General features: G+C 40.8%; 1 protein-coding gene across 2 annotated transcripts in view; it reads left to right on the plus strand.

Moving 5' to 3' along the window:
• Positions 1-570: 570 nt before the first annotated feature.
• The window catches only part of kcnh4b (potassium voltage-gated channel, subfamily H (eag-related), member 4b), a 38,532-nt gene continuing 13,534 nt past the window's right edge, over positions 571-25,568 (plus strand). Inside the window, exons 1-9 of one of the 2 annotated variants that reach the window (XM_044177997.1) lie at positions 571-1,153; positions 11,174-11,407; positions 12,494-12,625; positions 13,130-13,257; positions 20,362-20,602; positions 22,651-22,808; positions 23,189-23,390; positions 24,470-24,664; positions 25,243-25,442. In XM_044177997.1, coding sequence (XP_044033932.1) covers positions 1,078-1,153; positions 11,174-11,407; positions 12,494-12,625; positions 13,130-13,257; positions 20,362-20,602; positions 22,651-22,808; positions 23,189-23,390; positions 24,470-24,664; positions 25,243-25,442 — 1,566 coding nt within the window. In that variant the 5' untranslated portion in view covers positions 571-1,077. Of the gene's footprint in view, positions 1,154-11,173; positions 11,408-12,493; positions 12,626-13,129; positions 13,258-16,477; positions 16,827-20,361; positions 20,603-22,650; positions 22,809-23,188; positions 23,391-24,469; positions 24,665-25,242; positions 25,443-25,568 lie in introns of those variants that run through there. The other variant, XM_044177998.1, reaches the window with a different exon arrangement.

Genomic DNA, 25,568 nt, shown 5'->3' on the forward strand with positions numbered 1-25,568 from the left:
TTCACTATCTAGAGGTATTTCCCTCGTCAGCTAAGCTGTGTGTTTTCTTGGGTCAAAGTGAGTTAAGACGCAACGTTACTTTGTTGTGTTTAGCATCAAGTCCTCATGAAAAACATTTCAAGGCTTATCCTTTTAATCCGCTTTTATCCCAGAGCCTTAACTCTCTGATGAGGATACTGTAGGGGCTGGTAGGGCAACAGTGACCAGCTACATCCAGAAGAGACAAGTCTGAAACAACAATACTATGGGAATGGTATTTTAAGGCTACAGTCCTTATGGCTCATGCAGCTCCTTCACTTAGCAAAGTATATATGTAAGAATCTGAATATTTCCTCCCTCCCTCTCTCCCTCCACCTCTCTATCTATCTTTCACTCTCTCTCTCTCTCTCTTTACCCCCACCACAGATGAAAACAGCTCCCCACAGAGGATGCCAGCATCTCATTGGCTGGGATATCACAGGAGTGGATGGGAGCAGTAGCGAGAGAGAGAGAGTAGCGAGGAAGGGAGAAAGCTCATGAAGATGCAATTACTCTGCCACAGCATCTAGACAGTGCACCTAACCAAGGGATGCAAGAGGTGTAGACACATGTCATTTTTGTCTTGCAGATTCTTCCTCTTATAGATGGAAAGCACAGTGGACTTAAAGGATAACTTCACGTTGTTGCTTTAATGAGCTCTCCGGCTGAAAGGTGCAGTCAAGCAACAGCTAGGTTGACTGATCTGAAGCTCTTTGGATCTCAGCGTCACCTGGACTTGATCCCTCCTTGCTGACTGAGCAGCTGCTGGTGATTGCAACTCTTAATTTCTACTTATCTGGGCTGACCCACACCTGAACTCCTGCATTGTTGGAGTGGGCCATTTTTGTCTTCCCAGACTGCACTATTGTCTTTGGGAGAGGCATCGCTTGGAGAAGGGTGGCCGCTTTTAATGTAAATGTGTGTCCCCGTGACCAGCACTGGACTGCCACCCTCAAAGTCTCCTCCTGCACCTGCTGAGAGCCCCTGGAAGCCACCTGCTGTGCCTCTGGGATGGTGTGACCTCCAGCCAGCTGTTGGCCGTCCCACATCTGGGTCAAGATGCCGGTGATGAAGGGCCTCCTGGCCCCACAGAACACCTTTCTGGAGACCATCGCTACACGCTTCGATGGCACCCGTAAGTACTATGGAATCAATGTGAGGATGAGTTGTTTTGGTGCTTGTAGTTTTTCACACAACTTACTCCTGTTTCAAAATGAGTAAAAATTGGGGTGTCACAGTGTCCTAGTGGTTTAAGTTGCTGTCCATGTAATTGCAACATCCCTGCTTCAAGTTAATTTCTTTTCATCACCTGCTTAAACTTGAATATCGGCAAGATTCGTCTGTTCCCAGGTCAGTCTCTGGTGCTCTGTATCTGAACTAAAAACACCACAACACTGCCAGACGAAAGCCACATCTGCTGGTGGTTGCAGTGGGATGTGGAGAAAAGTTTGTTTTACAGAAAGACACGAGCAGAAAATTGACCTTCAGAAATCATGTTGCCTTTTCACAACAAATTGCCTCATTTGTTTCACACAGTTAGCTCCAAATTAGCCACCGCAGCCACTGGGCAGCACTGCCATTTCTGCTTAGCTTGTGTCTCTTGTTTTGTACCTTGTGCCACCTCAGGGGAGGTTGTGGCTCGTTGTAAACAAATACCATGGGGACATCTGTGTTTTCTTCGCTTGTCGATTAAGCCTGTCCTCCCTCTACAAGTCACAGCAGCCTGAATGAAGGCTGGCACGCAGTTATTCTCTGAGCTGGCTCTCAGTTTGACTAGTGGAAATAAACACAGTGAAATGGGTGACATTACTGTGTAATTTATGTGTAGGGTATGCAATTATAGCTTTGACTTGTGAATCAGGCATTCTAATGAGGCATTAGAGGATCTCTCAGGAGCTTAAAGCACACTGGCACGTTGCTCATCAGGAGTTGTTCTCAGATCTTAACACTGGCTGTAAAATAATACAGCCAGCCTCTTAATAATATTAAGAGTTTTGTGAGATGAGAAGCTACAAACATTGGATTTAGGATGACGTGGGTAGTGCACAGTTCAGCTGGAGGAGCAGGGGTCATGCCCCCATGTTGCATCTGCCCTGCGGAAGAGTCCTTGAGCTAAACTCCATGCCAGCTCCAGAGGGCTGCTCTCTGGTTGAACCTCCTCTCTGACCTCCCAGTGGAAGGGAGCAAGAGGGAAAAACGCTTCCCTTTCGGGCTCAGTGTCTTCTTTAATGTGTAACACCATTTCTCAACCAACTACAGAACATATTCAGTCTTAGAATAATTAATAATAATAATTTATCAATGCCCTTAAACGCACAAGAAAAACCTTCCTGATTTGCCATTTTCTCTTCTGTTGTTACATTTCTTCATTATTGATAGTGACGTCTAGAAACATTGTAGTGCTCTGAAGTGTCACAGGACTCTTCCTCTTTCACATGTCGTGGCATTTCAGTCCTCAGCATCAACAGTCCTGCAGCAACTACTGTAGCTCCGGACAGGACAGCTGAGCCCACATCCACCACAGCAAATTTACACTGCTACAAACTATTTCATATTTTCAGCAGTCATGGTGAACAACATGCTTGTGAATAAATAAACAAATAATGGCTGTTTAGAGCAACAGGAGGCCGACATAAAAGCGGGTTGGTAGCAGCAAGACACACGTCTTTGCAACTACATGCCAGTTTTTGCCGCTTCCAAGCCATTCTCAAAGCCACCATAAGGCTAGAGGAGTGGCAGAGTGTCCACGGCTCAAAATAGCTTCCTTCCTGTTGCCGGGGCGACAGGGTCCCGCCACTTGACATGGATGATGCTTGAACACTTTGGTCTTTGAGAAAAAGATGGTCCGCTAAAGAGAAAACACTTGATCTTGTTTTCCAATCAAGGACTTTTAGAATGCAGCTGGTCTCTTGTTGTTGGAAAGACTCATCGTAAAACAAGTGGCATTGTGGGTGCAGCTGCGAACCCTTTCCACCTCAAACTGCCTTCAACATCCTGCCGCTAAAGGTGGTTTTCCATTTTTGCCTGAAAACAATTTGGCTATATATAGAGTCCTAAATCATTTGTAAGATACAGTATTTGTCCCCCTTTCCTCAAAAATGTGTTTTACTTTTTGTTACTTTGCTTGGATGTTTGACCTTGATGTATGCGCAGAGTTTGACACAAAAGACTGCTTTCACATTCATCTGTTGAAGGAGGAAAGTTTCTCTGTGATCACCTTAAAGAGTTTCAAGCATGTAAAACTGTCTTAAAATATGTCTGCCGGGTATCTTTAAATACTTTTCTTTTAGGGGTGCCCCAGTAGCTAACCTGGTAGAGCACTTACCATTAAGGATCAAGTCCTTACTGCCGCGCCACAGGTTCAATTCCAAGCCGGGGCCCTTTGTTGCATGTCATCCCCTCTCTCTCCTGCCTTTCCTTTCTTTATGTACAGCTGTCACTGTCCAATAAAGGCAAAATGACCCAAAAAATCTTCTTTTAAACTGAAATTCCTCCAGGTGCAAGACATGAATTTTAAGTGTTACCAGACATACAGTATGACACACTCCAAAACCATGAAAATTAGGTGCCTGCAGCTCTTTTTGTGCCTTTCAGCTTCAGTTAAATCCTATAACGTAGTTTCCTGCTATGTATGATTTTGCCAATTTTAACAGATAAATTCGAAATAACAAAATTATACCATCATTACTTGTGAGAAGCTGACAATTCTTGCATTATTCAATATTCAATACAGGGTAAAAGTAAAGCTTTAATCAAGAATTAAGCATATTAAAACTATATAATAGATTTACTGACATGATTTACCTTGTTCATGGAATACATTTTTCTCATAACAAATTTCCTGACACATGATAACAAAACTGATGCAAACTTACATATGAAAACAAACCTTTTGCAACCTTAAACTAGGTAAAACATAATGCATGCCTCATATTTTCACTAATCGTATAATATGGAGTCATAAAAAAGTGCTTTTAGATCAGCAAAACCAAAGAAAGCAGCACTGCTGACTGAGAAGCCACACAGTCAAACATTGTCCAAAATCTTTATCTAATGTGTCACTCCAACATTGTCCCTGTCAGGATTGTTACTTACAGTAAGTACACTTTAAACAGTGGCAGCACATTATTCCTGTATAAAAGTGTACCATCATTCCTTATGAGAAGCTGATAAATCCAATTTTCTGCTGTTCAATATTCAATATAGGCTTGAAGTAAAATTACACTACATCAAATCTTTGTGCAATGGGATATAGTACAAAAAGGTGACAAATTAGACAGACATAGGTGTAACAAAATATACAGGCAATAACAATAAACAGTAAGACATAACAAACAGAGGATGTGATTTGACTTTGGTACATATTTTTACTTCTCAGACCTTTACTACATATACTAGTTACATACATACATTTCATATTTGTATGTGTTTCTGTGCATATATGAAAGTGTGTTATGTATTCATACTGTATATGCGTAAGTGTGACCAGAGGAATGTGCAGGTATGTGTGACAAGGAGGAAGAGGATTTTTTTTATAATACTAATAATGATAAACAAATCTTTGTATACTGACATCATTTAACTTCTTCCTGGAAAATAAGCTTTTCTCATACCAAATCTCCTAACACATCAAATCAAAATTTACAGATAATACAATACACTTACAGACAGTACATAACCAACCTTATGCTATGCAGCTTTAAAATATGTAAAACATGATGCATGTCACATACTTTCAGTACTTGTGTAGTCAGATAAGTAAAAAAAAAATGTTTTTAGGTCAGCAAAACAAAGAAAGCAGCACTGCTGACTGAGCAGCTACGCACTCAAACGTTGTCCAAAATTTTTATCTAATGTGTCACTCCAACATAGCCCCTGTCCAGACTGCTATTTACATTAAGTACAATTTATATGAGACAATTATTTATATAAACATCATTATCATATTACATTTATTTTGCATGTCCATATAATTACTCAGACTAATTCCTGTATACAAACTCCATTGGACAAAGAAACAGAGCATTATGGTTTTAAAAGCTCTCCCAGTCATTATCTATTATGCAGCTTCATATTCCAGATTTTCATGCCATCAGGGGGTTTCAGCGTAATCTCCCCAGTTTGGGGCTCTGAGCGAGTTGTTCATGCTCACAAATATTGATTAGACTGTGATAAAGGAATAACCTTTATAAAACTGAGAGCACTTTTAAGTGGATTTTAATTTAACAGTCCCTGGACTGAGAAAATTGCTCGTCTGTAGCATAGACTCCCCCTGCTATAAGCAAAATGTCACAACAGGTTAAGTCAGTAACCTTTAGCACTGCACAGCACAGCATTTGGCTCATGGCAAAGTCAGCGTTCCTCCTCCCTAAGGATTTGTGTGCATGTGTGTGCTTGTCAGTGTGTATTTGAGTGTCTGGGCTCAGGGCTTTGTGTTTGTCATGTGTTTGTTTGCACTGTATGCTGATTTTATATAATATGTGTCTGTATGTTTGTCTATTGATCCCTGAAGGGAAATTCTCCGAAGTCAAAGGTCAGGGTCACGTTACAGAACAGCACCTCTGGAGCTGTATTTTGCTCCAGGCCACTTCAGCAGGGCCAGATGTTTGTTGTCACACAGGCTAAAACCTGGACCTTCCGGTTTCCTGCTTGGACCACCACTGTGCTGTGCCCGTCGTGTGTGTGTGTGTTACAGCATACATGCCTGTCCTTTACACCCATGCCCACCTCCCCCAGCTCCTTCACCCGACCTCCCCGGTGGCGTTTTCACATTGACAGCAGCGCTCGCCCTGTGGGGCAGCATAACCACAGGGCAGCTGCAGGCAGAGATAAGAACCGGGTTTATTTTCCTCCTAAACACTTTTCTGTTAAAAGGCGACCGAAGAACCAAAGGCGAGACAGGGAGGACTGTCAGACTGAACCTTATGGAGCTCATTGTTATCTAGCAGATGAACGAGTCTTAATAGGCAGCAGTAAAGGCCAAAATACTGAAGACAGAAGTCAGTGGATAGCTGAAGCTATTGTGTGGCTTCCTCCTTTGCTGCTTCTTTTGAAGCTCCTGACATTTATTTTTTTAGGTGCTAAGTTTGATCTAGGCATTGATTTGGCATCATCAAAGTCTTTAACTGTTACTGAGATCATTCAGTAATCGTAGGACTGGTGGTTTGATCCCTGGCTTCTCCTAGATGGGCTATATGTTTTTGAGTAAGTCACTGAAATCTAAATCTGCTCCTGATGTGCAGGTCTGCACCTTACGTGGCAGCTACACCTCCATCGGAGTGTGAATGTAGGTGTGAGTGGGTGTGAGGCTTTGTAAAGCACTTTGCACCATTCTCAGAATAAAGGCACGACATAAATGCAGTCCTTTTGGCTTTTGTTAGGATTCAGATCCCAACAGCACAGATACTTTTGTCAAACAAGCTCTAAATAATCATAATAATCACGTGTCACTCTAATGTCTAGAAAATGGTTTTATTAATCACTGACATCAAAATATACACTGTGATTAATGATTTCCACCGACTCTCCTCATGCCTCTTTACCAGTGACCTTTTCCCCTGCATGTCCACTTCTCCTTGCACTCTCACCCATCTGCCCCAATAAGATGCTGCTGGGTGGTAATTAGCTGGTGAGGCAGTGACCAAGCCTCATGGGCTTCATCTGCCTTTTATACCCCAAGGAACTTGTGCGACATGGACCTGATGCAGGCTGCTTGTTGTTAGCTGTAGCATGTAGCATCATCATGTCAGATTACAGTTGTAGCGAGTCAGCACAGATGTGTAATTAAGGAAGCTGGCACAGCAGAGCGGCCCCTCAAAGCAATATCCCTGAGAGGATTACAGCGTAAGAATTGAGGCATAGTCACAATCTCTCTCTCACACTCACACTCACACACACACACACACACAGAAAGTGTTTAACTGGATTGCTTGTTTACAAAGTTACCAGAGAGGAAACAAGTATGCAATTGTAGAAGCTGAAGTGAATGAAGAGAAATCCTTGATAGGTTTTTTTTTCTCAAAGGCCACATCTTAGTAAAGACTTGTTTCCAGGATCATGCAGATAACTTCAATAACTAATCTAATCCACAGTGTGAAGCAGCACAGTTTGAATATCTCCAAACACAGCATAAAAGTTTTTTTCCCCATTGTGGCTCGTTGGTTTTAATGCATCCTTACAGAGTGATTAATGACTACACCTGCCCTTGACCTATTTGGAGGACCGATTTAGGGATGCTGAGTAGAGATGTACCTATTCTTAGGTAACATTACATCAGTGGCGGCTGGTGACTCAAAACATTGGGGAGAAGGACATGAGGAAAACCAACCCATGCCGTCATGTTATTTGTGTCTGCACTAGTTGGCTACTTATCTCTACTTTCTTATATTCAACAAAAAATCAAGCAGTAAATCAATGGTTTACAAGAACATAATTTCATTCAATCCTGATGTTTCCAGATTAACCATACAGGCCTAATGCAGAAGATAGAGTATTTATCAAGGGTGTGAGATGTAATAAGAAGCAGGTCAGTGTTCAACACCTGTGAAGGAAAGTGTGGTGACTGATGATGACCATCCGGCGGTAGCCATCTTGGCAGTACCTGACTTCAGCTAATCTAAAAATGAGCAAAGAGGTGGAGCGTGGGTGGAGCTGAGGCGGGCCGAATGAAGGGCTAGCCACCTGTGACAGCACCCACCTGTCACTCAAAGCGGCCATTATCATTGGACCACCGTGATGTCAATATTGTATTCTGGTTGTTGATTGGTTACGGAGGACGTCCTCCGTTGGAGCATCATTTTATGTGTTTTGGCCAATAACTGATTAGCATGAAAAGAAATTAAGTTTAAGTTGATATAAGAGATCCAGCCATAAGGAGGACAGCAGGAGCCCGCAACTTCACACAGACTGCCCTTTCCCCTCTTGCCTGCCCTACAGGTGTTGCTGTTGAAGCATTTTAATCAGAATTTCAATAATGGATTTTTTCCAAAGAAGAGAGAAAAATTATTTTATAATTGATACTGAGATTTGGTAATGGTTTATTCCAACCAACTACTCTTTATTATATTTTCTCTCAAAGATAGAGGAGGAGCAACCTCCTCTGCCTCTATGGACCAGCCTCCTCTGCATTACATAAACCAGAGATGAATGCAGTTGCTCTCCAACACTTGCTGGCTCACTGAGTTGGGGTGTACAATTTATAGTACATGAAAAAGAGGGCATGGTTGTTGTTTTTTTCCCAACTGGATAGGCTATCGTGTTCAGCCATTGTTTCTAGGGCGATTTTTTTTAGATGTGAAAAGGCAGAGACAGTTTTCCAGAGCAGCTTGTTGTAATAGAATGCAACAGTTATCAGTCTCTCTTCATAAAACCCATGAACACAAAGATCTGCAGCGGTCTATAGAACAGAAATATCTCAGTTTCTCCATGTTGAAGTCAGGGGAACAGCAACAGTAGCAATGCATAGCACAGGCATAAAACCTCCTCTGCCTGTTGATGGATCCGACTAATGCCTGTCTCTTTCCATAATTCCACAGTGACAGTTTAGTTGCTGCTCACTGCACACCCAAGAAAGGTTGTCACTGCTCAGAAAAGACATCCCCTATGGACTGCTTTCTGCTTAGTCTGGCCAATTAAAGTGCTAGATTGTGGAAAGCACTGTAGCAGCTGCTTAATACTTCTTAGGCTCCCTCTCTGTGGAGTCGTGAGAATTCAGACCAGTCTGTCTGTATATGTGCTGCCTTTCTGCTTGGCATTCAGAAAATCTGATGTTTTCAGTAACAAGTTTGCTACTGTGGCGTGAAATTTGATGCCTCAGTACAGACTTTTGCAAAGAATTAGCAAAACAAATAAGCATAAATATTTCCTTAAATATGTAATTACACCTAATCAGTGAGTGTAGGGGGGCTTTAATCCACAATTTTTTATGCAGTGATTCCCATCCAGGGGTACCTGTACCCCATGAGGTACTTCTGCAGTAAATAGAGGGTTTCTGAGTCATTTCCAATACCTTAACACCAAATGTAACAATTGAGGGTGCATGAAAGCTAGTTAGCAAGCTAGAAGAAAAGTTTAAATGGATATATGTCTGACATGTTCAGTTTTCTGTCACTACAAGTGGTAGTAGCATGAATGCAAATGCTAAACATTGACAATTCCAGGATCACTATGTCTTGTATGGATTGACATGTGCAGCTCTGGATCCACGACAGCCACTGTGCTTTTTATGTGGTGAAATTTTTCCACAACCATTAAGTCAAAGGGGCACAATGAAGAGGTCAAATAAAAGGACAATATAATGCAATCCAAAGTTCAAAGCTCATGATGTTTTTGTTGAGAGGTGCAGGCTGTTTTTTTCATCTGTATAGGTTATGTTCCATTCATCAACTACTGCAAAAATAATAAAGTCAGCAGAAGCCTTAATTAGTTTTTATCTTGTTTAAGCACCACTGAGCATGCTGCTGTGTGTGTGTTCTGTTTTGAAATGTTAAAGAGATGAACTGAACAGGCATTGCTTATAATGTACTGTATTTCAAAGCTCCTTACACTGGTAGCTCTGGCAGACAGATAGCCAAACTGTTTGTCGAACAAAGCAGCCACACTACAGCAAAAGTCTTCAGCTCATCAAGGTCACATGTGTCTAGCAACCGAGGGGAAAGCGTGACGTCAAACTATCACCAAGATAAATATATATGTAGGTATGCAGAACAAAGGGCTGGTGCTGTGTCTTTATGTCCTGCAGACATAATTAACGAAATACAGCAAGAAAACAGCACATGGTACAGTACAGGCCTGCTGCTGGAGAACTGTCCGTGGTGCTGAAAGCATGGCAAGAAACAAAGCAATGATGTTTTGGTGCTGTGCAATATCCACATCATATGATCTGCATGATGTTAAAGCCCGCACACCAGACTTAATATTCCACCACTTTAATTTGACATTTAGATGTGTGGATCTTATGGATCTTCCTCAGGTCATGGAGGCACATTGCATTTTTACATCTGCAGCTTTACAAACACGGAATAATATCAGTAGCTTGAGATGAACATGCAGTTAACAGGTGAAGGGACATTTCTTTATTGTTTTATATTTTACAAGCTGTATAGTCACATGATAGCTAGCTAGAAATATATATATACAGTACATATTATATATATATATATATATATATATATATATAACTTATATAAAAGTAAATAAAATATTTTGTACATAGTGCAATCAATCAATTTAATGTAACACTCATACTTCCTTCATGGCAGTTGGGTTGCGTAGACAGGGGGTAGGTAGGACAGGTAATTACACGTGACTACTAAAGGTCTACAAAGTATTGAAATGTTCTTACATGAAAGTGGGGGAACATTAGGTTTAGTGTTTTTTGTGTCTGGTTATCTCTACTGCAATATCAACATCCAAATACATGATGAGTTTAAAAAGTGATTCATTTGAATCCATCCTGAAGTTGCTCATGTGAAGGTAAAATTGAGCATGGCTTAAATGCAGTCATTCTTAAATATTTCACCTCTTCTCAATCATTCAGTTCACATTTATATTTATTTTCCTCTGGCTCTTTTCCTGATTTCATGCTCTTCTCCTCTCTCCTTATTTTTTTTTTCCATTTTCCATACAGTCTGGTCTTTTGTGTGTTCACATCGTCCAATCAAGTAAGCCAAGAGTTACGTGGGAATCAATCACTAACCTTTGTGAACTCCAATCAGCTGTTTTTATATGCTGTCTGCAGCCCAGCTCGCCAATTCCTTCAACCACCCACATCAGTAGACCTGACCGACACCACCAACAGAAATCAGACGATGACGGCTCGTGGAAATTAAAGCTGAAATTGAATCTACACCAAAGTCTGATTCATGTTTACTTTCAACTTATAAACTAGTGTTGAACTAAACCTGAAAAGCTTTGACATGAGTTCAAAGAGCTAAACAGACTTTGATTCTTGTGCAAAGAACAAATTAGCACCAAACCTTTGACTAAACCATGATACACCCGGCTGTTCTTTATTTGTTACTCACTGCATTGAGACAGATTTGAGCAAACTCACTCACTTTCTGGTTCCTCACAGTGGCCTTGAACTTCAACTCACACACTTGTCACCATGATGCTCAATTTCTTCTAACACCTTTTCATGCCCCCTTCCTCACAGACAGTAATTTCCTGTTGGGTAACGCCCAGGGCCACCGCGGCTACCCCATCGTCTATTGCTCAGACGGCTTCTGTGAACTGACAGGCTTCACGAGAACTGAGGTGATGCAGAAGAACTGCAGCTGCCGCTTCCTGTACGGGGCTGACACCAGCGAGCACGTGGCCCAGCAGATGGAGAAGGCTCTGGAGGGCCGAGAGGAGTACCAAGCCGAGGTCCACCTCTACAAGAAGAATGGTGGGTGCCTTGCAAAGAGGACGGGGAGGCGAAAGCTTATTTCTGCATAACTTGTAATGCAGATCTCAACACGTAGTTTGTTACATTTAGAAGTAAAAAAGTTATCTGGCAATTAACATTCCTGTCATCTTTTGTTCAGTTGATCAAACTCTTCTATTAACTGGGGAAATGACAAGACTTTTTTCTAGATCCTGTTCTGGTTTGATCGAGCTGTGATCATCTGTTCAGTTGTTTGGAGTGAAATTTAAATTGTGAGATTTTTTTTTCTTCTTTGTTCTTGACATGATGAAGAGCACATTTATTTTTAGATGTGGGCTGAACATTTTGGTTGAATTATGAATCTCCACAGTGATGAAGAATTTTAAATACAGCAGGTCAGCAGTGCAATACATGCTCTTTGGCAGAGTTAGTGCTCTTTATTATTATTAATACAAAACCATCAGATCCAGTGAAAATTTGCACTCAGTTCGTCTCAGTGATTCATTCAACATGAGTGCAAAAGGTGCTAGAAGGAGTACATTTGTGTGCTGGATTAACAAGCTTAAAGTCAGTATCAAATACATATTTCCAAATCCAATCACACTTTCTTAAAATAGAAAATGCAGGACAAAGTACTGTACATACTGTCTGTGTCTGCGTGTGTGTGTTTATTACAGCTTAAATCCTGAATTTAACTCATTCCTTCTGACTTCTAGCTAATCCTTCTGATAAAGTCTTGGGCTCAAAATACGATGTCATGCATGAAAAGAGAACATACACCACAGTTTAAGCCTCTCTGACTGGCACACAGGATTACGTTCCCTCAGCAGAGACCCAAACCTGCAGCCTCAAAGTGTGTGAACCGCTAATTACCAAATCTGTACTGTAGCTAAAAAAAACTTTTTCTCCAAACATGATCCATATCTAGTTTGAGGTATATTTTTAGGAAGGCTATGCCATACTTGACAAGTATCCACGGCTGAGACATGGTGAGAGCTGACATGATGTGGGGAAATCACAGGTCTGGATGTGTCTGTTGAGACATTCATTCACCAAATGAGGGGGGGGGGGTCCTGCACGAAATGAACATTTCTGATTTTGTTCCAGGTGTGGCCTTCTGGTGTCTGTTAGACATCGTGCCCATAAAGAACGAGAAGGGAGAAATGGTCCTCTTCCTCTTCTCATTCAAGGACATCACTGACACCTATGGAAGGAGCCACCACAACAGCAAGAAGGAGGGTAGGCAACAAGCCCTGTTAACAAAAACTTTCCGTTATTTTCTTACGTTGAGCATGATTTACGAGCGGGCCATCCTCTGGCCCCCAGCTTTCATTTTCTCCGTGCACTCTTGTTCATCACTGTCACATTCTACCTGGTAGTTTTGTTTGGACTGGCATTTGTTCACTGAACTCAGACGATGTTTTTCCAATGAGTTTGATTTGGGCAGTGGTGTGTCTTCAAGTGGAACCTAGACACAGTTTGCCGCAAATACCAAGCACTTTGCCTGGGGAAATAGTAATTTTGTTACAATGCAATCGAATGAAAGTCAAGTACATATCAGTGGTTGTGTCTTACTTGTGTAAGAGGAAAAATCAGTTCAGCATAAAAACCTGACAGAGTTCAGGCATTGCATTAAAGAACACAATACATTCTCCTCAGGTGTTCTTTGTCAAATTTCTTGTGACACAACCTGTGTGATCTTAGTGACATGCGCTGATCTGAGTGACTGTGTGTCATGTTCAGAGGACAAGAGGCGCAGGAGGAAGAGCAGCTCTCACTTTAGCAAGGCCAGGAAGCGTGGACACACCATGTTGCACCAGCTGACCAGCCAGTTCTCAAGGGGAGGCAAAGAAGAGGTCAACCTGGGAAGCGTGAGTAGTACTTTTTACTACTCTCACATACTTCCTGATTGGCTGTGATGGTATTTTTATGTGTGCCCTGACATACCCTCTAAGAAAATAAACAGTTAGGAGTTTCTTAAGACAAGCAGTGCCCTCAATCTTGAGCTTGAATTATTAATGTTGATATCTAAAAGATGAGTTTTTAGGAAGACAATATGAGGGAAGTCTTGACCCAGATTCCTAGAGTGTGGCTTATCTCAGTGGAAAATTCATCAAATGGGTTTTGCTATTTTAAGTCTCCTGAATGGTTTTAATCTTGCTTTTGTAGCAGCTTTTTTTTGTTTGCATATAAGCTGTTGTTTGGTGGCTTTAAATGGACAAATAGCAGGGTCACTGTGGCAGAAGTGGTTCCTGGGAGGCACAAGATGGTTGTCACAGGGGCTCACTCATCATCATAATTTTTTTTGGGAATGTCTGGACATGTAAACACCTCATCAGTAGGAGCTCCAGGATATGGGTCATTATGTCGTCAGCATGTTCCCTTAAATTTACCCGTAGGTCCAAATGAGGCTACTGTGTCTAATGCTTCTATACAGTATCAACCTGTTGGATAATGTAGGGAATTAGGTTAATATATATATATATATATATATATATATATATAAACACTTGAAATCCACTATTCCTAGTGGATTTCAAGTGTTTTTCAACCCTTTTCAGGTAAGTATGTCATTTTGCCTGTGCAATTGCTTGCCTTCATCTGTCTTTCAAGTGTGTTTGTGTTTCAAGTACCTTAAAAGGCTAGCTGTTGTGGTGAAACAAGCTATGGTGTGTTTCATTGCCACTTATTTCTACAGAGTAAAGGCCTTTCTAGGCTTTGAATAATAGTCGTTCTACACTCCCAAGCAAATGTCATTCATGAGAACGAGCTCCTGTTCTGCTCTCAGACAAACAGTTTTTCTAGCGGAGCACAATTTTGAGATAATCCCACTCCCCTCCCTGCAGAGGCTCAGTTACCGACTGGGTCTGTGCTCAAACCTGTCCTTCACAATGTGGCGTTTCATCCCAGGGGGCTAAAAGCAATTCAGAAAACTCTGAGACATGTGTGATTCAGGAGACTGATATTAGCGTTTGAAAATGAAAAACATGAAAGAAAAAAAAAGGCTGTTGAGTATTTTTGGAGAGATCCGTTTACCTTTTAGGTGCCCGAAACTAAAGCACTTGTTAATTTTAGCAAAGTGCTGAGAAGCCCACTAACATTTTACCACTGAGTAGCGATCTTTTTCAAAGTGCCTCTACCGTTTTAATGGTATGCCCCCTTACCTGACACCAAATTTCGAGCTTTTTGTCTTTTGGACACTTCACTCGTATCATTCACACATGCTATCACTTTCCAGTGACTTTTCAAACGTGTTTATCAACTGTTACAGACTATCAACCATTCATAACACAAAGAAAAAGGGGTGAAAGTCAGAATAACAGTCTTACAAGAATAAAGAAAAGAAGGCATTTAATTTCTAATTTTACATTTATATTAGAAAATAAACCAGATTTAGCTGTTATTAGGGGCCCTAAGAACATGACATTTACTTTATACTGTAGATATTTAAATTACTAGTGCTGACATGATTAGATGATTAATAGATTAGTCGACTGACAGAAAATGAATTGCCAACAATTATCAAATTATATAATTAGTTTATAATTTTATAAATTATAGAGTTTGTTTACAACAATTTATTAAGTAAGGTTTTCTCAGTTTCTTTGTAACAGGAAGAACTTTCAACCAATTTGAAAAGATCCATCTTTCACTGTTTGTGGCATTTTATAGACCAAATGATTAATGGTATAACCAAAAACAAAAAAGCATATAAAGTACCATGTTTGCCACCTCTGTCTCTCGACCGACCTGCAGGTGCATTCATGGAAATCAGTGTACTACACCTCCCCGCCCCCGTTCGCCAAACCTCCTGCTGCCCTGCTTCCAATCCCACCTACTTACAGATGGCACTGTTCACTGACACCAAACACGCACCGTGCACACACCTGTTCTACATACAACAGACAGTAAATGATGTCTTGCCCTCTGAGGAGAGCAGAGACAAGCATATGGCAAAACACTCAGAATCAGATGCATAATATTTATCATTCAAATGTTATTCCAGCACTCTCAGCACAAGACTTTCACACGAACGCAGTTTCTCTTTCTCTCTCACACACAGAGATATTTTCACTCCACTGTTCCCCCCATTGTACCTCTACCACCAGCAGAATTACCATTTTAAAGTGTTTATTAATTCCCTCTGAGATCAGAATTTTATTTTCCAAGGTAGACAGTGCCAAGTGCATCCTCACAAGGGGACAAAAAAATGTTGCAGAAAAACAACCTATAACTCATGACTTTCTCAACTTTTGAGTCGCTTCAGTGAATTCCATGCAGAAGAAAATAATACAAGACAGCACTTTTGCCTGTTTTATTTGTAACCTTAGGGACTGATAGTGGCATACAGCACGACCGTAAACAGTAATTTCCAGCAGCAGCACAAATTCAGAACAAGCCTGCCATGATGTAGCATATTAAAAATGTAGGCAACCGGCGTGTTTTTGAATGCAAAACAAAAACAGTTAGAATATAATATAACGGTTAGAATATAAATTAGTTATATTCTGTAACATATTGTTTTGTTTTTCTGGGTTTTTGTTTTTTCTGTTTTTCTTTTGACAGCTCATTGATCTGTGTCTTGTCATTCTATCAGTGACTTTGGAAAAGCTTTTATCTTGCAGTCATCAGTGTTAAACAGATACAATGCAGTTTGCAAACAATAACGACATGCAACACACTCGAGATTATACGTGTTAGTGTTTGCTTGTTTGTATGCATAGGCTTTTCCCCACCACTCACCCTCTGCATTGTGTCTTAATTTTATATTTATATATCTATGCAGTTCACCACATCATACATATCAGTGAGTATTAATTCACAAGCTGTTTCATGATAAAATCCTATCCTAAAACTGACATTTTCCAAAAGTGTAGGCATTAGTGTTTTTATTACACACAATTTCACACTCCTCAGATAGTACATTTCATTTCATAACATTGGCTCTTTACAAAACATAATATAATATCAATTCTGAGTGAAGTTACTGCTGCTGACAGTTAAATGATAATAAAGAAGAAAATGTTAGGAAGGCATAAGCCCCAAAACATATTCTGTTTTGCTTTGTTTTGGCACTACAGTACTATACCATATTAAATTAGTCGTCACAACAGTGAAGAGTGTTAACAAACTGAGATGATATGTACAATCATATCTGGAAAGAAAAGAGGAACATAAAAGAAAAAAGAGCGCAGAATAGCAGATCGCATTTTACATATTTTCAAAACATCACTAATATACGTTCAGAAACCGTTTGACCACATTCCAAATCAGTGCGGACGTTATTTTAAACTGTAGGTAACCATAGCAACAGCACATGCATTTAAGGCCAGTTAGCTATTTTAGCTAAATCTGGTTGTACAGATTAACCTAGATTAACTCACTTTAAGAGAAAAGAAAAATGCAACAAATGGCTGACCGTTTGACAGTCTGGTCTCGGGTAAGTAAGACGATATAATACTGCACTTTCAGAGTTATCCTGACATATGAAATTGCTAATTAGTTGCTAACGTTAGTTACCGTTAGCAAATGCCACCCCAGCTAGAAACGTCCACCAACGACCGGATGTGGGATTTATGTGTAGGCCTAATTGCCACCGCTGGAAAATTAGCCAAGTCATTAGCATTCATAAAGTTGTTATTTATTATTGGAAACTGGGAGAAAATTCTAAGAAGGCCAGGTTCTGTCTCTTTATCTCTCATCCCCATCCTTTTCAGTGCCCTCACTTTCCCCCTGTTTTTAGCTTTAACCACCCTTCTCTGCCGCTTTTACACGTTTTCTCTTCCTCTCCATCTGTCACTCTAACCTCATCTCCTTTTGGCTTCATCCGTCTGGTTCCTGCTGTCTCTCCCCGCATTGTCTATCTGTCACTCTGTAGCCCCCAATTTTCTTCTACTTTTGAATTATCTCTCCCGCTTCCTCTTTCTTTCTATCTGCAGCTCAAATATTGAAGCCCTCCATCCACACCAACTTTCTATACTTCATTTTTCATAAGTACAGTTTTAAAGTACTTAACTCGAGGACTTCCATTTTCTGCAAGTTAATACTTCACTACAATTCAGAGGGAAATACTGTTCATTTTACTCCACTAATGCTATATGACAGTTAAGGGTTTATAAAATCTATGATCAGTTTATAAGTTATGATGCATTGCTAAAGATTAAATAATCCAACAATATATAAAGTCAAAATGTTCTCCACCTCAACCAGCTACAGCATTAAAATCTGTATACACAATAATGTATCAGTAATAATAACCAAATAATATAATATAATACTTCTGAGATTTCAAATGCAGGACTTTAACTTTTACTGGAGTATTTGTACACTGTGGTATTGCTACTTTAACTAAAGTAATGGATCAAAATACTTTTTCCACCACTGCCATCCTCCCACTCGGACTATATTTTTCCCATTCTGTTTTCCTCCTTCTCTGTCTTCTCCCCCTTCATATTTCTCTCACTTTGTCTCTGTCTGTGTCTCACTAGAAGTTAGCTAAAAATGGGATCCTCTGCCTCCACACCACAGCCAGCCAGATCTACACTGACTGGATCTCTGTTTGACAAGGGGGGAGCTATGCTTTTGCTGGAAAACATATAGACAAACGCACAGATCTTCATAGGAGCACAGCCGTAAAAACATAGACAGAGAGACAGAGTAGTAACCAGATATAATTTACAAATGGAGATCTGTTAACTGATTTCAGAAGTTGCACATTTCCACAGCACTTTGTGTACAATTATTTTCAGACTGCCGAGGTTGCATACTTTTTAAATGGTCTACCACACACTACATCACCTCTTTAAAAAACATCTCTGAGGGCTCCTTACCAAAACACAAACACTCTGAGTTATTTTGTCTGTTTCGGCAGTTTCGATGCTGTCAACCCATCAGTGTATCAGCTACTGTAACCAATCCAAGGCACGCTGACAAGTAGCATTTCCCAGGGGAGAGCCACTATTGCGTCTTTTCACTTTAATGCACTGTCAAAGGGCTATGAAAGAGAAAAATAGTGTTATCTTGAGATGTTTTTAAGTTATGATGCAAATACTTCTTTGGCTGACTATGAGATACAGAGCTCATAGTTTGTGTCCATGGCCTGAGCTGTAACATCTTACTTTCCCTCAGTTTATCTTTTTTTTTGTCGTCTTATTTTTGCTCTCAACACACACACACACTTTCAGACAGTGAATGTTTAGTCTCTTACTCTAACGCAATTTAGTGTAGGAGAAAACTGGTGAAATTGTTGAAATTGAAGCTCATACTGCAAAGTCTAGTAAGTGTAGTGATACGACAATCACATAATAAGTACCGGACAAATCAGATTCAATTGAGAGTGGTTGACTAGTATTTCCTCACTTGTGGGCTTGTGATCATTTTACAGTTTTTATTGTGTTGTACTCTCGCTGCGAAGAGTAATCACTTGGAAAAAAGTTAAGTAGTATTTTGGGGTATAAATTAAAGGCTGGGGATTCTCTGCAATAGTCTAGATTCTGTCGTCACATGGCAAGCCATATGTGTTCTCTTCCCCATCAAGGACAGGCTTTTATCAGTGCTAAAGCCCAAAGCATGCTGGGAGATGTAGTTGGAACAGTAAGCTCTGGGCTGCAGCTTGAGTTAATGAAGTGTGAAGACCAGCTGTAGCTGTGTGACATGCAGTCCCATGTGTCCACGCAGTGCTGGGCTTTTCTTTTCTAATCATTTGGATGTACTCAGCTGACCGCCTTGAGTGCCAAAGGTCAGGTGGGCGTCCTGACCTCTGTGATGTAAGGCAAATAAAAAAAATCATTCCAGCTTTTGCTGACATAGCTTGAACTATCATTAAAGTGGCCACAGCTGTTGATGGCAGTCAGCAAAGTCTTTCCACTGTGGTAACAAACGTCATGAAAGCCATGAAAACCTGATGGATACTGTGATAAATCACTTATCTTTTGACCAGAAATTGCCCAGTGTCAAGCAGCCATGATCCCTCCAGTCATCCAGGCAGCTTCAGAGCCCTTGCAGGGAAATCGTAGGTTAAGACTTCAATAACCAGCCTCTTTGTTGCTTGCCCACACCTATTTCTAAAGTGGCCACATTGTTCTTGGATGGATTACTGCTCATTTATCTCTCCTTTCTGTTCCCGTCTCACCACTATCAAAGGTAATAGCTTATCCTCCTGTCTCCTAAATATGGTAAAGGCTGTTATGTGCCAAGTGCATGGTCCCATTGGGGAGAGCTGCGGTCTCATTATGTGCCGAATGGACTCCCCACCTCATCAGCAATAGCAATTCATACTTTCTGCAATTGGATTTTCTCAATAAAAAATTAAACGAGTGGAATGAATAAGCAGGACTTTCAAAAATAAAAGTAGCTGATTGTCCTAGTTCCCCTCATTTCCTTATAATGGCTCAACTGCCATTGTACCGTACCACCTGAGACTTAAAGCACTAATGGCATTTGGAGGGATGAAGTCAAGCCAAGGCCAAGTCATGTATGAAATTATCAGGCGTCATTGTTGGTAATAAGTTTCCCCTCACTGACCGCAGTCCTATCTTTGTCATTTTGTATTGTTAATGCATGGCCATTTAAAAGGTTTATCACTGTCTATAAGAGGCTGTCAAGAATAGATAACCAGCAGCATTACCATATCTGTTTCACTTGAGTTGCCTACCGTACTGAATCATCAGCGGTCAGAGCACAAGAGAGGGTGTTGACATTTATATTGTCTGTTTCTGTAAAATCTTGGCACTGCCATGTCCATCTGATTATCATTTATTTTCACAGCACTCCACCTCGAGACCATCTGGTTGCCAAGTTATACATTCTCTAATGTGCTTTGTGTTTTGTATATTTATCAATGTATTTATTATAGAATGTTAGTGTGTGTGTGTCTGTGTGTGTGTGTGTGTGTGTGTGTATAAATATATACATATGATGTGTTCTTACCAAGATATTTTTGCACTTCTACACTTAATCTACCTGTTCTCTTACAGAGCATGATTGACAAGCCTTCGGTACCGGAGTACAAGGTGGCAACAGCGCAGAAGTCGCGCTTCATTTTGCTCCACTACAGTGTGTCCAAAGCTATGTGGGACTGGCTCATTCTGCTGGCCACCTTCTACTTGGCTGTCACTGTGCCCTACAACGTCAGCTTCATGCCACACAGTGATAACGCCTTAGCTGCACGCTCCACCAGCATCAGCGACATTGTAGTGGAAGTGCTCTTTGTTATAGGTGAGTGTTAAAAGAAGTTACTGGTTTCTTGATTTTACCAAAAGTTCTTGTGCTGTGGCTCAACTAGTAGGTAGGATGATCATCAAGCTAATTCTGTCCACTAATTTTGAGGGTTGAGTCAAATCAAGTCATGTAGAACTCTCAGAATCTGAATCATAATAATATTGTGGTGCTTTCAAATACATTTTTCATGTTGTGACATGAGATTTTCATCCAACATCTGTCCATTTTCTTGCCACTCTTGCCAGCTACTGTATGGCAACAGGGCAACAAGAGCAACCAAGGCATCCCTTTCCCCTGAAAGTTCCCCCAGTTCCAGGCATCCCTGGTTTTGTAGTCCCTTCAGGAAGTCCTGGGTCTCTTCCAGGGACTCTTCCCAGTTGATAATACCTGTTTAACCTCCAAAGGGAAGTACCCATGGGATGAATTGAGGTGGCTCAACTTCAACATCCTCCAGTTTAGTGTAGATGAAGAGTGGTTTACTTTGGAGTTCATCTCAAATTTCTGAGTCCCACAACTTGGCAGGAAGAGGGAGCCCACCAGCCATGCTAGAGAGAATTTTTTAGGGCCAGAGCAGCTACTGCTGCGAGGACCCTATTGAAATGCAAGGAATTATTATTATTTATCGAAAAGGATCACATTTTTGAGGGGCTAAAGGTGCTTGAAAACTCACGAATCTTTGCAAAAAATTCAGAAGTGGTGAAAATTTACATTTGATATGGGTCTTGCGCATGGCACATTTTACCTAAATGTACAAAATTTGGGGGGCATATGTATCATGTCCAGACTATAAAAAGGCTCTTGGACCCATACCCTAAACCCAAGAGGAAGTTGGACATTTTAAATTGTGTGGTCCTTTTTGCGAATTACAGGCTCTGTACTTCAACAAACTCCTCCTAGAGAATGAATCAGATCAACTTTAAATTTTCGCAGTGCAATCTAAAGACCTTTGCAATGAAAAGTTATCAAAAGCTTGAGTTTTTGTTGAAGGGCGTGCCCATGGTGTGGCATCGAATTTCAATGTTTTGTCAAGAAACAGGAAGTTGTTATGGTCCTGTATGCCCACTTAAGAGTCCCACCCTGGAGACAACGACATGCCAAAATTCACTCATAGTCACAGCGCCACCTACTGGCAACAGGAAATGACAAGTTTTACACTTTGAAGTACTCCTAACAGGTTGTCCAGATCCACCTCAAATTTGGGCAGAGAAGCCTTAAAACCTTAACAATGCTATATTATGAAGCATGTGAGTTTTCATTGAACGGCGTGTCCATGGCGTAACGTAGAATGTCAATGGTTCGCCATGACACAGGAAGTTGTTGTAACTTGAGTGTACACGGTCAAATCTGTCCCAAACTTCACGTTTGATAAGAGTCCCGGCCTGAAGACATCCACAGGCCAATAGTGAATATTAGTCATAGCCCCACCTACTTGCAACAGGAAGTTAGCCTTTAACGAAGTAGCCCCCTCTGTGTGTTTTACCTAGATGTACGAAATTTGGTAGGCAGATGTAACATCACAAGATTTACAAAAAAGCCTCTTGGGGCCATACCCGCAACCCAACAGGAAGTCAGTCTAAGAACGTCTTCATGCTAATTAGGAGTTGTAGTCATTGTGCCAACTACTGGCAGCTGGAAATAAGCCTTGTGTGACAATCATGATTTGATTTACATTAAATTTTCATATTTTCCCCTTGGTTGAGCCAAGTTTTAGCATTAGCTCCTTATGCATATTTAGATCTTGTCATTTATTATTATTATTATTATAAGTTTATAATAACATGACTAAATTTGGCACACTACCCTCTTGCTATTCTATATTTTCAAAAGTGTGAATGACAAACATCATGATGTTGTCTAAAGTATACATCACATACAAGTGAACTAGTGGGATTGAATCTGAGATTGTGACATTTGTCATCTTTCCTCCCTGTATACAATCTGTTTCATTTTATCAATCAAACACGTATACTATACGTCTTTTAACACTATACTGTTTTTTAATCACTGGGGGGGAAAGAACTTACCTTCAACCTTTGTATTTGTAGACATTATCCTGAACTTCCGCACCACCTATGTGAGCCAGTCAGGGCAGGTGGTGTATGAGCCACGCTCTATTTGCATTCACTACACCACCACCTGGTTCTTTGTGGACCTGGTGGCTGCCCTGCCCTTTGACCTGCTGTATGCCTTTCACATCCCAGTGGTGAGTACAACTGGACAATAATATGTTCGGCCTTCATTTTTTCACTGCCCTCTGCGACTGCTGACACAAGCAGCACATTGATGACTTATAATACATACCAATTTCCCCTGAAATGTATAGCCTTTGGAAATATGGTACCTTGCATTCCACAAGGCTGCTATTGTTACTGCTTGCCTGCCTGTGTGACAAGTACTCCCAAATAGTGATAAGCAAATTTGTTTGAACAAAACAAGTCGCTGCTTGTCCAAGCTGTGATATTCAGCTGTGTATGCAGTATAAATACAGTCAAAGTGTGTTTCAGATATAACAAGGCAGAGAGATTCACTTTCTCTTTCCTTTTCTCTGTCATTATGCCCCCCTTACTTGCCTCTCATCTTCAGACCTCCTTGGTCCACCTGCTCAAGACTGTACGCCTGCTGCGCCTCCTTCGTCTGCTTCAGAAGCTGGATCGCTACTCCCAGTACAGTGCCATGGTGCTGACCTTACTAATGTCTGTGTTTGCCCTGCTGGCACACTGGATGGCCTGCATCTGGTTCATGATTGGATACAAGGAGATGGAGAGCAAGGAGACCTGGCACATTGGTGAGTCTGATTGAAGCCTTGCTGAAGCAGAAGCTGTTGAAGTATGAAAGTCAGGTTTGATTTCATCCAGCAATGGCGAGAAAATAATATTTCCTTTTTCTGTAAAGGATAAATGAAGTAATACTTCCAACTGATTTTTACCATGTGCATAAATTTATTCATTGTCTTCACTGTGCCTTCTGACAGGAAATTAATCCGAGACTTTATTAAAAGTGCAGTGCTGACTATCCAGACTTGATTCATTTACCATAGGTGCTATGTAAGTCAGTTGTTTTCTTGTTTAAATAGACAAATATTCCAACAAATAAGACCATAGACTAGATTTTGCCAATACAGTGAGTAGACATTTGTTGTGTTCCCACTCAGCTATAAATAGTCATGGCTCACCTATTGGGATGTCTAGCTCTGCTCAGTGGTGAGATGGTGGCAAACACCATACTCGGGCGCTCTAATGAGGACTGTCTGAAACCAGATCAAAAGCTGATATAAAAAATGATTGCTTGTGTCTTGTTTGTGTCACTATTTGAAAATGGCTCAACATGGAGAACAATAAAAACCCATAATCAAAAACTGACAGGCTTTTATATTCTATAAATTATCTGAGTAATATCTGAGCCTGTCATATCAAAGAATAGCAGTTTAACAGCCATATATGATTTTTAAACAACCATAAACAGCAACACACATACTGTGACAAACTGTAGGGTACAGCAATATTAAACATCTGGTCCAGTCTGCCATGTAACATGTGTGTGTGATTGTGCATACTTTTGTGTCAGTGTATTGTGTCTATAGGGAGGTTAGGTCATAACTGCTAATTAACACTCTGCCTTATTTATCCCTGGATGAGTAATTCTAATTCTACCATGCCACGCACCAACATGCCAGCCTCCTGACGGTGCTGAATATCTCTTGCTGACACATACACACACAGACCCAAACCTACACTTTTGTCTCTTTTAGACCAGGTATACCATCTCCCATCTAGCTCTGAGCTGACAGTGGCCACACAGACATAAAAATAACATGAACCATAACCTTTGGACATTGTTGTCTCATTCTTTACTTCCTCCTTCAAGGGTGGCTCCATGAGCTGGGCAAACGTCTGGAGAAGCCCTACATCAACAGCACGGTGGGCGGCCCAACAGTGCACAGCTCCTACATCGCTGCCCTTTACTTTACCCTCAGCAGCCTGACCAGTGTGGGCTTTGGCAATGTGTGTGCCAACACCGATGCTGAGAAGATCTTCTCCATCTGCATCATGCTCATCGGCGGTATGTCTGACACCAGGGTACATTCTCCCTCTGGCATCTTGGCATAACAGTGCCTCTGTTCGGCCCGCCAGTACAAGAAATTTAGCAGGAAGTGGGTTGGATGGTTTGGCTGGCCTTTAAGATGCAGTTTCTTGCCATCTTTATATACCAATAAACAAATAATTTTAGCTGAGGTGGCAATTATTGAGGCAACAACCCAGAAGTATTATTGTGAGTTTATTTTTTATTCAGACTGCTTGTCAGAACAATGATATAAGCTGTAAATTACTTTGGCCCCTGTGTGGATCAATAAGTAAATAAACAGTAACAAATGTAGATGATTGGCTAGTGATCAATCTAAAACAATATCTTTATTTTAAAGCAGGAAAAGTGTTTGAAAGGAGTGTAAAATAATCGTCACCTCTAAACGTAATTTTTTATTTGTTGCAATTTAATCCATTCAAATTGTAATAGGCTAAAAGAAGCAGCCTTCAGAATTAAATTTCAGATTGTATTATTTTTACCTAGAAATACAAATATTCAGCCTTTATATTAACATTTACTGTCTTTTATGCTATTTGTTTCCATCTCTCACACAGCGCTGATGCACGCCCTGGTGTTCGGTAACGTAACGGCCATCATCCAGCGTATGTACTCACGGCGTTCTCTCTACCACACACGCATGAAGGACCTAAAGGACTTCATCCGTGTCCACCGTCTGCCTCAGCAGCTCAAACAACGCATGCTAGAGTACTTCCAGACCACATGGTCTGTCAACAATGGTATAAATGCCAACGAGGTAGGAGTCCCTTTCATTGTTTCTTTGTTGTTGACATGTTATACTTTTGTACATGGTGCTGTCTACCCTAAAGAAACTTCCGGGCAATGTTTAGATGGCATTTGAGCACTGAAATCTGTTCTACAA

The sequence above is a fragment of the Siniperca chuatsi genome, linkage group LG20, assembly GCF_020085105.1.
Source record: "Siniperca chuatsi isolate FFG_IHB_CAS linkage group LG20, ASM2008510v1, whole genome shotgun sequence".
NCBI classification, from domain to species: domain Eukaryota; kingdom Metazoa; phylum Chordata; class Actinopteri; order Centrarchiformes; family Sinipercidae; genus Siniperca; species Siniperca chuatsi.